This window comes from Schistocerca americana, chromosome 1 (assembly GCF_021461395.2).
Source record: "Schistocerca americana isolate TAMUIC-IGC-003095 chromosome 1, iqSchAmer2.1, whole genome shotgun sequence".
NCBI classification, from domain to species: Eukaryota; Metazoa; Arthropoda; class Insecta; order Orthoptera; family Acrididae; genus Schistocerca; species Schistocerca americana.
The window spans coordinates 876,324,577-876,337,446 of record NC_060119.1 but is presented as its reverse complement, the minus strand read 5'-3'; the positions used below and the strand labels follow the sequence as shown (position 1 = coordinate 876,337,446).

The 12,870-nt window shown below is 37.1% G+C and overlaps 1 protein-coding gene across 2 annotated transcripts in view; it reads right to left on the bottom strand.

Moving 5' to 3' along the window:
- The window catches only part of LOC124614057 (C-factor-like), a 48,036-nt gene extending 37,439 nt beyond the window's left edge, over positions 1-10,597 (bottom strand). Inside the window, exons 1-2 of one of the 2 annotated variants that reach the window (XM_047142902.1) lie at positions 10,187-10,597; positions 9,365-9,416 (exon numbers count right to left, since the gene is read on the bottom strand). In XM_047142902.1, the coding sequence (XP_046998858.1) occupies positions 9,365-9,416; positions 10,187-10,216 (82 nt within the window). In that variant the 5' untranslated portion in view covers positions 10,217-10,597. Of the gene's footprint in view, positions 1-9,364; positions 9,417-9,577; positions 10,128-10,186 lie in introns of those variants that run through there. The other variant, XM_047142895.1, reaches the window with a different exon arrangement.
- Positions 10,598-12,870: the final 2,273 nt, after the last annotated feature.

Below are 12,870 nucleotides of genomic sequence, written 5' to 3'. Positions count from 1 at the left end.
ACTGTGTTGGTCCACCAATGATATCCAAAATAGCTATATGTAGTTAAATTTTGCATACATTTCACTAATCCTTCTCTCTCTCTCTCTCCCCCCTCCCGTCTCTCTCTGCTCACCCACAACATTACAACACCAGGATATGACAGGGTCTTGTTGCAACCCTTGTTCACTCAAGTACGAGCAGCCCTTAGCGGCTCGCCATCTTATTTACAACTATTAATGACTTCGCCTTTCCGGCTTAGATTTTTTAAAATGTGACTTGTAAGTACTGCAACTCTTTCCAGTCAGTAAAAACTTTAATTTTATTAATGTATTATATACCTAATATGTTTTAGAACAGTTAGTTTAATTCTGAAGACGACACTCACAGTAGCGTCGAAACCTGGTCAATTTTGACTTTATATTTGTGACCGAGGGCTTATTTGTTCTAACACAATTTTTATAGTGGTCTCTGTGACAAACATAGTCAACCATAGTTATCAATCAAGAGTCTCCTGTATCTTAACACTGAATGTAACACTACCAACATCACAATATTAATATCTTCTACATCCCACAGTGAACTCGTGTGTGTGTGTGTGTGTGTGTGTGTGTGTGTGTGTGTGTGTCAGATACATCACAGATATAATACCTACATATAAAATATATACAAACTTGGACTGGATTAAGAAAGGACAGGGCAGGGGTACTCAGGTATCTACCAAATGTGTCCTATATTATATCACCAACATCAGAATGTACATTTACCATAATGGCCGTGTGAAATATGTGTGCTCATGACTAAGGGAAATCACACAACCCAGAAGCTAGACAGTGGTTTGGATACCTATCCTCCCACGTGTGAATGTAGTGCATACTAATGTGCCACCTTACTTTATTGGGTAGGTTCATGTCCACAGTCATGGATGAGTTAGTTAGTTTCATGTTCTGTGGATCATTTGCATATGGAAGGAGTCACTGTACATTGCAAGTTAATTTATAAATAAGGCTACTTACTAAACATTCATTATTTACAGATGTGAGTTAGTAATTGTTACACACCATCCTTTACAAATTACAATAATACAAATTCTTCTACAGAGTAGCAGTTGTCAAGCTGAAACTTTTTCAATATGTTTCCAAATTTTTCTTCGGTGGCTGTCTGACAGTTCATATCACAGGATAATTTATCAAAAATTTTAGTTGTAGCATTGTGCATCCCTTTCTGTGCATAAGACAACATTAATGTGGAGTAATTAATGTCATTTTTCCTTCTCGTATTTTAACTATGTATATCATTGTTCCTTCTGAACTACAGTGGACTGTTTGCAAAAAAATTCACGAGAGATTAAATACACTGTGAAGCAATAGTCAGAATGCCCAACTCCTTAAACAGATGTCTGCAAGTTGTCGTGGGTGAGCACCATATATTAATCTTATAGCACATATTTTAGCAATGAGTTAGCCCTGAATATTATTCCATATGACAATACTGAATGAAAATATGCAATAAAAAGTCACTAAATGATTTTTCTCTCCCCAAGATTTGCAATGAACTAAGTTGTTTTAGGAGATACAAAAATGTGCTTTTCCTGTTTAAATTCTCATCAGTATGGGCAGCTAAGAATTTCTATTTATTATTTCCTCACATGGTATTACACTTACTGTTGGTGTAGTACCCTTAGATGTGCAGAACTGAATATGTTGTGTCTTTTGAAACTAACAGTCGGACTCTTCAAAGAAAACCAGTCAATGATACTTTTGAAAACTGTTTCAATTTCTTCATTTATGTATGGATGCTTGGATTGATTACAATACTAGTGTCATCTGAAAAAAGAACTAATTTTGTTTGTTTTATGTTGCTTGGGAGATGGTTTACATACATGTGGAACAATGGCAGACTTAGAGATTGAACCTTGGGGAACCCCATACATGATTTTTTCCCCAGTCAGAATGTCCCTAGACAACATTGGTTGCATTAGTAAGTACAACTTTCACCATTCTTTTGGTTAAATATGACATTATCCATTGGTTGACTATATCATCAATACCATAAAACTTTGATTTATCTAGAAGAATACTGATTCATCCAGTCAATGCCTTAGATACTTCAAAGAAAATACCAACTATGCTCTTTTTGCCACTTAATGATTGTAAAATTTGGCGAGTAAACATGTAAATGGCATTCCAGTAGAGCAACTCTTCTGAAAGCCAAACTGTGATTTGCTGAGGATATTATTGTTGCTTAAGTGAGATACTATTCTGGAATATATTTCTCAAAAATTTTGGAAAAGGATGACAGAAGTGAAACAGGTTTGTAGTTATTAATGTCTCTCTTATCACAGTTCTTAAAGAGATGTTTAACAAGGACATATTGCAGCCTCTCTGGAAAAATGCTTTACATTAGTGATGCATTACATATTTCACATTAGGCGGGGCTTATTGTAAGGGAACAAATCTGCGAGCTTTTATTTTTGAGAAAATATATAATATACTTAATTCCCGAAGGAGAAGTAGGTGATGCTTGAATTTTATGAGAGCTGCTTTTTCAACATACTGCCACAATTTTTCTCTTGAACTGTTAGTCCCTACACTATATATTTGCTACCTGTGACTCTTCATTTATAGCCCTACCATTCAGTACAATAGTGATGTTGTCCTGTTCTGTGGCTGGTTGTCCTGTCTCTCATTTCACTACATTCCATACAGCCTTAGGTCTGTTGTCAGAATTACTGGTTTCTGACATCATGTATTTATTTATTTGTGCATGTTCCTAGGTTTTTAATGACTTTTCTTAATCATTTTGAATAGTTTTTGTAGTGTGTAACGACTGGTTATTGCCAGTCATTTCACTCTTTCTTTCACAAGATACTTAAATACCTCTTGTGATAATTTTTTTACATGGTTGTTTAATTTCCTTTCTGATTAGATTATGTGGAAAGCTATTTTCAAATAATGATACGAATTTATCATGGAGTAGATTAAATTTTTTGATAGCATTTGGTTCATTATAAATTTCACCCCAAGTCATCTCTTGTAAACTATTCTTAAGAGTCATTAATTATTCTAACTGATTTCTACTGAAAAGTATCCACATTACGAAGCACTATCTTACTTATTCTAACTAACTGTGCACTGTGGTCAGAGAGAGCATTTGTTACTGAATAAACAATTAATTTCTTGCGTTTAGAATTAAGGCTCTGCTGTCTTTATCCATAAGTGTTGTAAAGTTACTTACAGAGATCAAATTATAAGATCAAAATATGGTTTCCAGATCATGGATGTGGATATCAAATTCCTTCTCATTACCACGTTGTTGTTGTGCTCTTCAGTCCTGAGACTGGTTTGATGCAGCTCTCCATGCTACTCTATCTTGTGCAAGCTTCTTCATCTCCCAGTACTTACTGCAACCTACATCCTTCTGAATCTGCTTAGTGTATTCATCTCTTGGTCTCCCTCTACGATTTTTACCCTCCACGCTGCCCTCGAATGCTAAATTGGTGATCCCTTGATGCCTCAGAATATGTCCTACCAACCGGTCCCTTCTTCTTGTCAAGTTGTGCCACAAACTCCTCTTCTCCCCAATTCTATTCAGTACCTCCTCATTAGTTATGTGATCTACCCATCTAATCTTCAGCATTCTTCTGTAGCACCACATTTCGAAAGCTTCTATTCTCTTCTTGTCTATACTATTTATTGTCCATGTTTCACTTCCATACATGGCTACACTCCGTACCAATACTTTCAGAAATGACTTCCTGACACTTAAATCTATACTCGATGTTAACAAATTTCTCTACTTCTGAAACGCTTTCCTTGCCAGTCTACATTTTATATCCTCTCTACTTCGACCATCATCAACTATTTTGCTCCCAAATAGCAAAACTCCTTTACAACTTTAAGTGTCTCATTTCCTAATCTAATTCCCTCAGCATCACCCGACTTAATTTGACTACATTCCATTATCCTCGTTTTGCTTTTGTTGATATTCATCTTACATCCTCCTTTCAAGACACTGGTCCATTCCGTTCAACTGCTCTTCCAAGTCCTTTGCTGTCTCTGACAGAATTACAATGTCATCGGCGAACCTCAAAGTTTTTATTTCTTCTCCATGGATTTTAATACCTACCCCGAATTTTTCTTTTGTTGCCTTTACTGCTTGCTCAATATACAGATTGAATAGCATCGGGGAGAGGCTACACCCCTGTCTCACTCTCTTCCCAACAGCTGCTTCCCTTTCATACACCTTGACTCTTATAACTGCCACCTGGTTTCTGTACAAATTGTAAATAGCCTTTTGCTCCCTGTATTTTACGCCTGCCACCTTTACAATTTGAAAGAGAATATGCCAGTCAACACTGTCAAAAGCTTTCTCTAAGTCTACAAATGCTAGAAACGTAGGGTCAGTATTGCCTCATGTGTTCCAACATTCCTACGGAATCCAAACTGATCTTCCCTGAGGTCAGCTTCTACCAGTTTTGCCATTCGTCTGTAAAGAATTCGCGTTAGTATTTTGCAGCTGTGACTTATTAAACTGATAGTTCGATAATTTTCACATCTGTCAACACCTGCTTTCTTTGGGATTGGAATTATTATATTCTTCTTGAAGTCCGAGGGAATTTCGCCTGTCTCATACATCTTGCTCACCAGATGGTACAGTTTTGTCAGGACTGGCTCTCCCAGTGCCGTCAGTAGTTCTAATGGAGTATTGTCTACTCCCGGGGCCTTGTTTGGACTCAGGTCTTTCAGTGCTCTGTTCAACTCTTCACGCAGTATCTTATCTCCCATTTCATCTTCATCTACATCCTCTTCCATTTCCATAATATTGTTCTCAAGTACATTGCCCTTGTATAGACCCTCTATATACTCCTTCCGCCTTTCTGCTTTCCCTTCTTTGCTTAGAACTGGGTTTCCATCTGAGCTCTTGATATTCATACAAGTGGTTCTCTTTTCTCCAAAGGTCTTTTTAATTTTCCTGTAGGCAGTATCTATCTTACCCCTAGAGAGATAAGCCTCTACAGCCTTACATTTGTCCTCTAGCCATCCCTGCTTAGCCATTTTGCACTTCCTGTCGATCTCATTTTTGAGACAACTGTATTCCCTTTTGCCTGCTTCATTTACTGCATTTTTATAGTTTCTCCTTTCATCAATTAAATCCAATATTTCTTCTGTTACCCAAGAATTTCTACTAGCCCTCGTCTTTTTACCTACTTGATCCTCTGCTGCCTTCACTTCTTCATCCCTCAGAGCTACCCATTCTTCTTCTGCTGTATTTCTTTCCCCCATTCATGACAATTGTTCCCTTATGCTCTCCCTGAAACTCTGTACAACCTCTGGTTCTTTCAGTTTATCCAGGTCCCATCTCCTTAAATTCCCACCTTTTTGCAGTTTCTTCAGATTTAATCTACAGTTCATAACCAATAGATTGTGGTCAGAGTCCACATCTGCCCCTGGAAATGTCTTACAATTTAAAATCTGGTTCCTAAATCTCTGTCTTACCATTATATAATCTATCTGATACCTTCTAGTATCTCCAGGATTCTTCCATGTGTACAACCTTCTTTTATGATTCTTGAACCAAGTGTTAGCTATGATTAAGTTATGCTCTGTGCAAAATTCTACCAGACAGCTTCCTCTTTCATTTCTTACCCCCAATCTATATTCACCTACTATGTTTCCTTCTCTCCCTTTTCTTACTCTCGAATTCCAGTCACCCATGACTATTAAATTTTCATCTCCATTCACTACCTGAATAATTTATTTTATCTCATCCTACATTTCATCAATTTCTTCATCATCTGCAGAGCTAGTTGGCATATAAACTTGTACTACTGTAGTAGGTGTGGGCTTCGTGTCTATCTTGGCCACAATAATGTGTTCACTATGCTGTTTGTATACTAATAATTATAACGTAAAATGATTTGTGCCCTACTCTTTGCTGATAGTTGTGGTTGGTAGCAGGAATAGCATAAGCCTTTTATACAGGCTCATTACTGTAAATCAACATTTTTTCCCAAGGGATAACTGTTCTAAACACAGGATCTTCGCTACTTTTACTGTAACTAATTCTGTTAACATTCTGCTTCCTTTCATACTACAATCAATCAAACAATCCGTCTCTTTATTCATCCGTTAACAATATACATTGTATGGATGTAGTCAATTACTATATAGTTTCTTATCTTAAATTTGTTTCAAAATGTGAATAATAAATACAAATATTTTATATCAGTATATATAAATAATATTACTTTTCCATATTCAGATATTCTTCAACGCTATAAAAACTGTGTGTTAGTAAAAACTGTTTAAGATCTACCTTGAATTTATGACATTCTTTAGTTTTCTTTATTGTAGAAAGCAATGCACTAAAAAGTATTTTGGGTTGGTAGTTTACACTTTTTTGGTAGAGTGCTCCTTTGTGGGTGTCTCTGTGAAAATCATCCCTGTTCCTTGTTTCATGGTTACGAACCTGATTATTTAATGTTGAAAATTCCTGGTGAGTTTTCAGAAAGCATACACATTCATAAATGTATAAGCTAGGAAGAGTCATTATTTTGAATTCTTTAAATATTTCCCTGCATGACACTCTGCAAGGTACCCCTTTCATTATTCTAATAGTCTTTTTTGAAGTTTGAAAGCTTGTTTTGCCGTGCCTGCATTTCCCCAGAAGATCACACCATATCTTAGCAAACTGTTCATGTAAGCATAATAGGCACACAGCAGTGTTGCAACATTCCCGAAGCTTCTTAGCACATATCAGCATTTACTTAATTTTTTACTCAAAAATTCTACATGCTTTTCCCATCTCAAGTGCTCATCCACCCATATACCGAAGAATTTTGTGTAAGGAGCTTGTGCAATAACACAGTTCCCTAACTCAGCTTTTACTCTTCTTCTAGTTTTACTTTTAATATTACTGAAACTCATCAATACTGTTTTATCCTTATTTATGATCAAAGCGTTATCACTAAACCATTTTCCTGTCACATTTATTGTCCTAGAGACACTCTACTGTACATCATCCTCAGTGTATCCTTTTATAAAAATCCTAGGGTCATCAGCGAACATCACCGTTTCTGCAACTGTCAGATGGTTTGGCAAATCGTTTATGTACACCAAGAACAACAGAGGGCCTAACACGGAACCCTGGGGCACTCCATAGCTAGTTTTTTTGAAATCTGAAAGATACTCTTTGTCTTTGTGACATATTTGTACTTTCTGTTGTCTGTCAGAGAGATAAGACTTGAACCTTTTGAAGGCAAGTCCCCGGACCCCATAACATTCTAATTTCATAAGCAATAAGTCACGGCTGATTAAATCAAATGCTTTAGATAAAGCTAAGAACATTCCACAGCTTAATTCGTTCTTGTCCAAGGCATTTAGAACCATTTTCATGAATTGGAAGTCTGCTGTTTCTTTTGATCTATTCTTTCTAAACCCATGTTGAGCATTAGTCAGTATTTTATTTTTATTCAGTGAGTCAGCCAGCCTTTCATACATTACTCTTTCAATTACTTTAGAGAAACCTGACAGTAATGACACTGGCCTATAATTATTTATGTCAGCTGTACTATCTTTTTTGTGAAGTGGCTTTATTATGGAGAGTTTTAGTTTTGATGGGAACACCCCTGTCCTGAAAGAAGTATTAATAATGTCAGTTAGGTGAGTATCTATACTGGTAGAACTATGTTTGATTACCTTGTCTGGAATTCCATCAATCCCACAAGACATTTTGTTTTGTACTTTATTAATAGCATTTGTAACTTCATATTCTGTTACTGGGTACAGAAACATTGTCTTTTCACAAGTTGGTACTTTTATGTTTTTGTTGTTTGAATTGCACAGACTTTTAATTAGGTTTGGTGCTATGTTCACATAATGTTCATTGAATATATTGGCTACCTGTTGACCATCTTCTATCACTTTACCCTAACTTTTAATTTTGAAATTATGGGTCTTGGTTTTACATTTTCCTAAGCTATTGTTTATAAGCTTCCAAATCGATTTTGATTTATTGCTTCCCTTATTAGTGTATGAATCACTGGTTACCCTTTTTGCTGGCTGTAAAACTTTCCTATAGACCCTTCTATATTTCCTATGGTATGGTTTTATTGTTGTATTTATTTTAGCTTAGGTTTCTAAGGGTGGTTGCTGATTTTTTAATCCCTTGTGTCGCCCATGTGTTTGTCTTCTCACTGCCTTTAATTCTTTTTAACAGGAATGCTACACCGTAGCAATATTTATAATCAGTGAGAAAACTGTCATACTTTCTGCCTGCATAATCAGTTTGTTCTATGCCCCACTGCACCCTTTTTAGCATACTATTAAATACCCTTATGTTGTTTGCATATTTTTCAGTGACTGTGTATTTCTTATTGTTCTCATTCCTTATCATCATTTTTAAAGCCATATGGTCAGAAAAGCCTGTATCTATTACTTCAACACTGTGCTCACAGCTCTGTTTGTTGGTAAGTATCTGATCAAGTGTTGTTTCAGACCCATCCCCAAATCTGGTAATTTCCTGCACTGTAGGTTGCATGTTGTATGTGTTAAACAGATTTAATAATTGTACCTTGTTCTTAATACTTTTGTTAAAATTAATGTTAAAGTCACCAAGAACTATTGTGCATTTTGACCTGTCTCGCAATTCATTTCAAAGATCATCTATATAATATGAGAATTGGGTAAAGTCACCTGATGGGGACCTATAGATGCAAGCAATGATAGTTTGACAGTGTGTAAGTTCGCAAATACAACATTCAAAATCTTTTTCGGCGCACCTTGCTAAGTTTTACCTCCTTAGATTTAACATTAATTCTAACATAGATGCATACACCTCCACATTTATATAAGTTTCCCTGCAAAAGCTACTTATTAAATCAAAGTCTGGTATATTTACTGCACAAATCTGGGTGTCCTGAATCCAGTGCTCACTAATGAACAGCACAGAAACCTCCTTAAGGTTACAGTTAAAAATTACTTCCAGCTCACACATTTTGTTGCCTAGTCCTTGTACATTAATATGTTTCTATTATTTTATTGGTACGTTAACCAGCATTTTGTGTAAAGTTGATTGACCGCAGATTACTAACTCTTGCAATTGTTACCAATTTTGTGTGTCGATATAAGTAGCTAAACAGTTTATTTTGCATGTGACATACCACAGGAGACCTTATAACAGCAAATAATTAATGCATAAACTACAAATTATGATTCCTTTTAATAATATGTGGAGTAAAATTTGCGGTACGATGGTTTGGTAATAATGCGACTGTCCCCCCCCCCCCCCCCCCCCTCCCCCCCAGGAATTGGTGTTCCGCGGTTAGCTGGGAAGGTACAAGAAGCGAAAATTATAGACGTGCAGGTAAGTTTTTAGATCACCTACCTAACTTTAACACGTGGATAGATTTATGTTTCTTAGACAGTTCTTGAAGAGCCTGAAAGAGAAAAAGTGATACACCCCATGATTATACACAGAAGGGGGAAAAAATTACAATTTTTATAGTTCACGTAGAGACATGTTTCTGTAGCTACGCCTATTGCGATTTCTGTGCTACAGCTTTTAAAATTACTATAATAAAACATTGTGGAACATTACCCTTGCTTCCTCCGGTTTGCGACATGTTGCAATTATGAATTCTGGGGCTGATTTGTGGCCAGTCAGTTGCTTTACCCGCTCGAGACCAATGCCTCTGCTACAACCAGTAATCAGTACCGACCTCATTTGACTGTTTTTATTGTTAGAATTTATAAGAAAGATAAGACTGATTTCGTACAGGATAATGCTGCTCACAGTTGAATGGCAGGCGCCCACTAATTTCACTTTTTTTGTCGTACTAGAATCCTACCAAACTCGTTCAATTACGCAAGAGCGAGGCCTTCAGGCTACTTAGATTACTGTCAGTCTAGTTAATATCTACCTCCGTAGCGCGCAAATTCATTGTATGACCTTGAGGTGGAAAGTGTGCAGCATTTGTCGTTTACTGACGATCAACTAAAATGATGCCCATTCGTGGTTCTAGGTTGTAACGTATCCCAGTCTTAATGATACTGCAATCATTTCTCTGTTTGTTATTCGTTAAAACAATTTCCACAAAACCGCGGTTTCTGTCAAAACCTTAATAACGTCTTTAATGTTTGATGTGGTGTTACTACCCACTCGTATATTACATTGATTGTCTTTTAATTTTATTAGTAGCATACAAACCTTGTTAGCTGTCGTGTATACTATTAGCATATTTAATATGGGAAATTTTCTCAGGAATTAAAAAAAAACATTTCTTGGCAGACTTCAAGTCCCATTTACGTGAACCTGTAGAAACAGACACGCATCTGTCCCAAGTGGTGGCAGAAAAAGGTAGTCAATTCACTGAGCATTTGAGCAACTTTGCAGAAGAAACGAGGCACGCCTCCTTGAAGCAGAATAGCCACCAAACTCATGATTCATTTCGTCTCACACCAAGCAACATTGACAGTGGGTGATGGTAACCTTTCTTCTTCGAGAAAGAGTTGTGTGTTACGCTCAGACAAATCAGGAACTGGCTTCAGCACTCATTGTTTCACAATAAATCTGAACACATCGAGAAATAATGAGGGACGCCAATCGCAAGGTTGGTACTTGGTAGCCAGTGTACAGAAAAGAAAACACTACAAAAATTAACAAAGAATCGCGATATCGATAAGAAGTTATCATTGTTATTAAGAAGTCTACATCGATATGTAATCGTCGATAGCCAATAACACTCGATCCTAATCTTATCATTGTTTTGGGATCTACTCATACATTATATACGTTTGCATACGTTTTTCGTATTTTATCGCTGTTCATGATTGCCAACGAAATTTTCATTGCAGTGAGCAGATGATACTAATACATTTATTCTCGCTAAAATGTAGAGTTTGCAGTATCTGTTATTAACGTGTGAACAAATTTGTGTAACTACTGTTGCACGTACAAAATTTGTAGCGAAGAATTCTCTAGTCATTAAGACTACGAAGACTCTGGGAAAGAAGCAACACCATACAAAGCAGAATTACATACTCATTCCGTGAAGAAGTAATAAAACCGAATGCCAATCCTGTCAGAAGCCTCTTTGCCAATTCTGTCCACACAGGCTGCTGCAAATTTTACATAGTTGCACACCTTCCGCTTTGACGTCATCTGATATCACGTGGGCGGGTATAAATGTTATAGTGATGGTTATGGTCTTAGAGCTGTGACAAGATATAAATACAGGGAAGAGTAAACCCAAATGTTGGATTCGAAAATAGATTACGCACAGGGATAAATCAAGGGAAACAAATACATTTCTAGAAGAAATAACACTCATAGGCGAAAATGCTATCTGCAATGGCAAACTAACCAACTGCTGGCATGTAAATACGAGGGTTGTAACTTTAATAGTAGCAACTACTTATTTACAGCTCGTACAAAATAGATACGTGTTTCAAAGTTTTACTGACCTTCAAAGTAGTCACCAGCATTGTGTGTAGCCCGTTGCCAGCGATGTGGAAATCGTAGGATACTCTTAGCATTGCCAGTTGTGTTGACAGTTCGAGCAGCGCTGTCTATTGCCCTACAGATTTGTAGCAGTTCTGAAGCGAATGCTGTGAAGTGTGTCATTCAGTTTAGAAATCGAGTTGAAATGACGAGGGCTTAAGTCTGGGGAGTGCAGTAAGTGGTATAGCACTTACAAGTTAGCTGCCCCATCAGTCAAACAAATCAGCAACAGCATTCATTGTACGTGCTTGAGCATTGCTCTGCAAAATGATGGACAGGTCTTGCTGAAAGTGTCATCACTTCTGTCTCCATGCTGTCCATTTTTGGAACACAACCTACGACCAGGGCTCACAAATTACGAAGTTAGTACGACTCACTTTTTTGGTCACATATATTAAATTTATTTATTTGTTCATTCAAAAACCTTTGAAGACTGTGGGATATCCTCGCACACACACACACACACACACACACACACACACACACACACACAGGTTGGTGTTATTGAAGTTCTAGAAGTTGTCGAAGTGTACCTGTACCTGCTGACCATTGTTTTAACTTTTTCCAGAAATAAAATAAAAACACATTGAAATCGAATGGCGTAGAACAGCAATTACTGCAATATATCTGCGACAGAATGCTCGTGTTTCGAAATACTGCCACCAAGGAGAATGGTGGTGGGAGAGTGGCGCAACAAAATGTTAATACAAGTAGCTCAATTTTTTGTGGCGTAACAAAAGTTGCGTCTCTTAAGTTGCACCACTGAAATCTACATTTGAGAGAACCCTGTTTAAGTGTGAGAGGGTTTGGGAAAGTGGATGCGAACAAAAATAAAGCAGACTAGAACAAAATATTTAAATCGAGCAGTTGACACACGGATACGCCATCAGGGATAAATTATACTTGAGTCCACAAGACATCATGTGACGAAATCAAATTCTGTTACATATGAAACAAAAACAAATGTGGAATGCTTTACTTCGCCCAGTGTTACGGATGTGAGAAAAATGTGGCAGAATACGAGCAACAATGCAGTTCAAAGAGTACAATACACACAAGAAGTCGTAGTCATAAAAACAGTGGAACGAAATCTCTTTCTCTTTACTACAAGATGAAAACAAATACGGACAACTTTAAATCAATATGAGAACTAAATAAGGAAGGGCTGATAAGCTTGCAGTGCTCCAAATGGCCTAGCAGCAAAATAAGTCGTATTACAGGAAATCGCTATATGATTTTCATCCCCCTGCATGCAACAAAAGTGAGGTGTCATAGCCTGTAGTGAAATGGCGTAATCGAAGTTACGTGGGAGACGCCCAAATTCCTGTGGAGCCACTCGAGTGACGCCCTTAAAAGGGCCCCACACACGAGCGGAGGATCACAGCGATCCG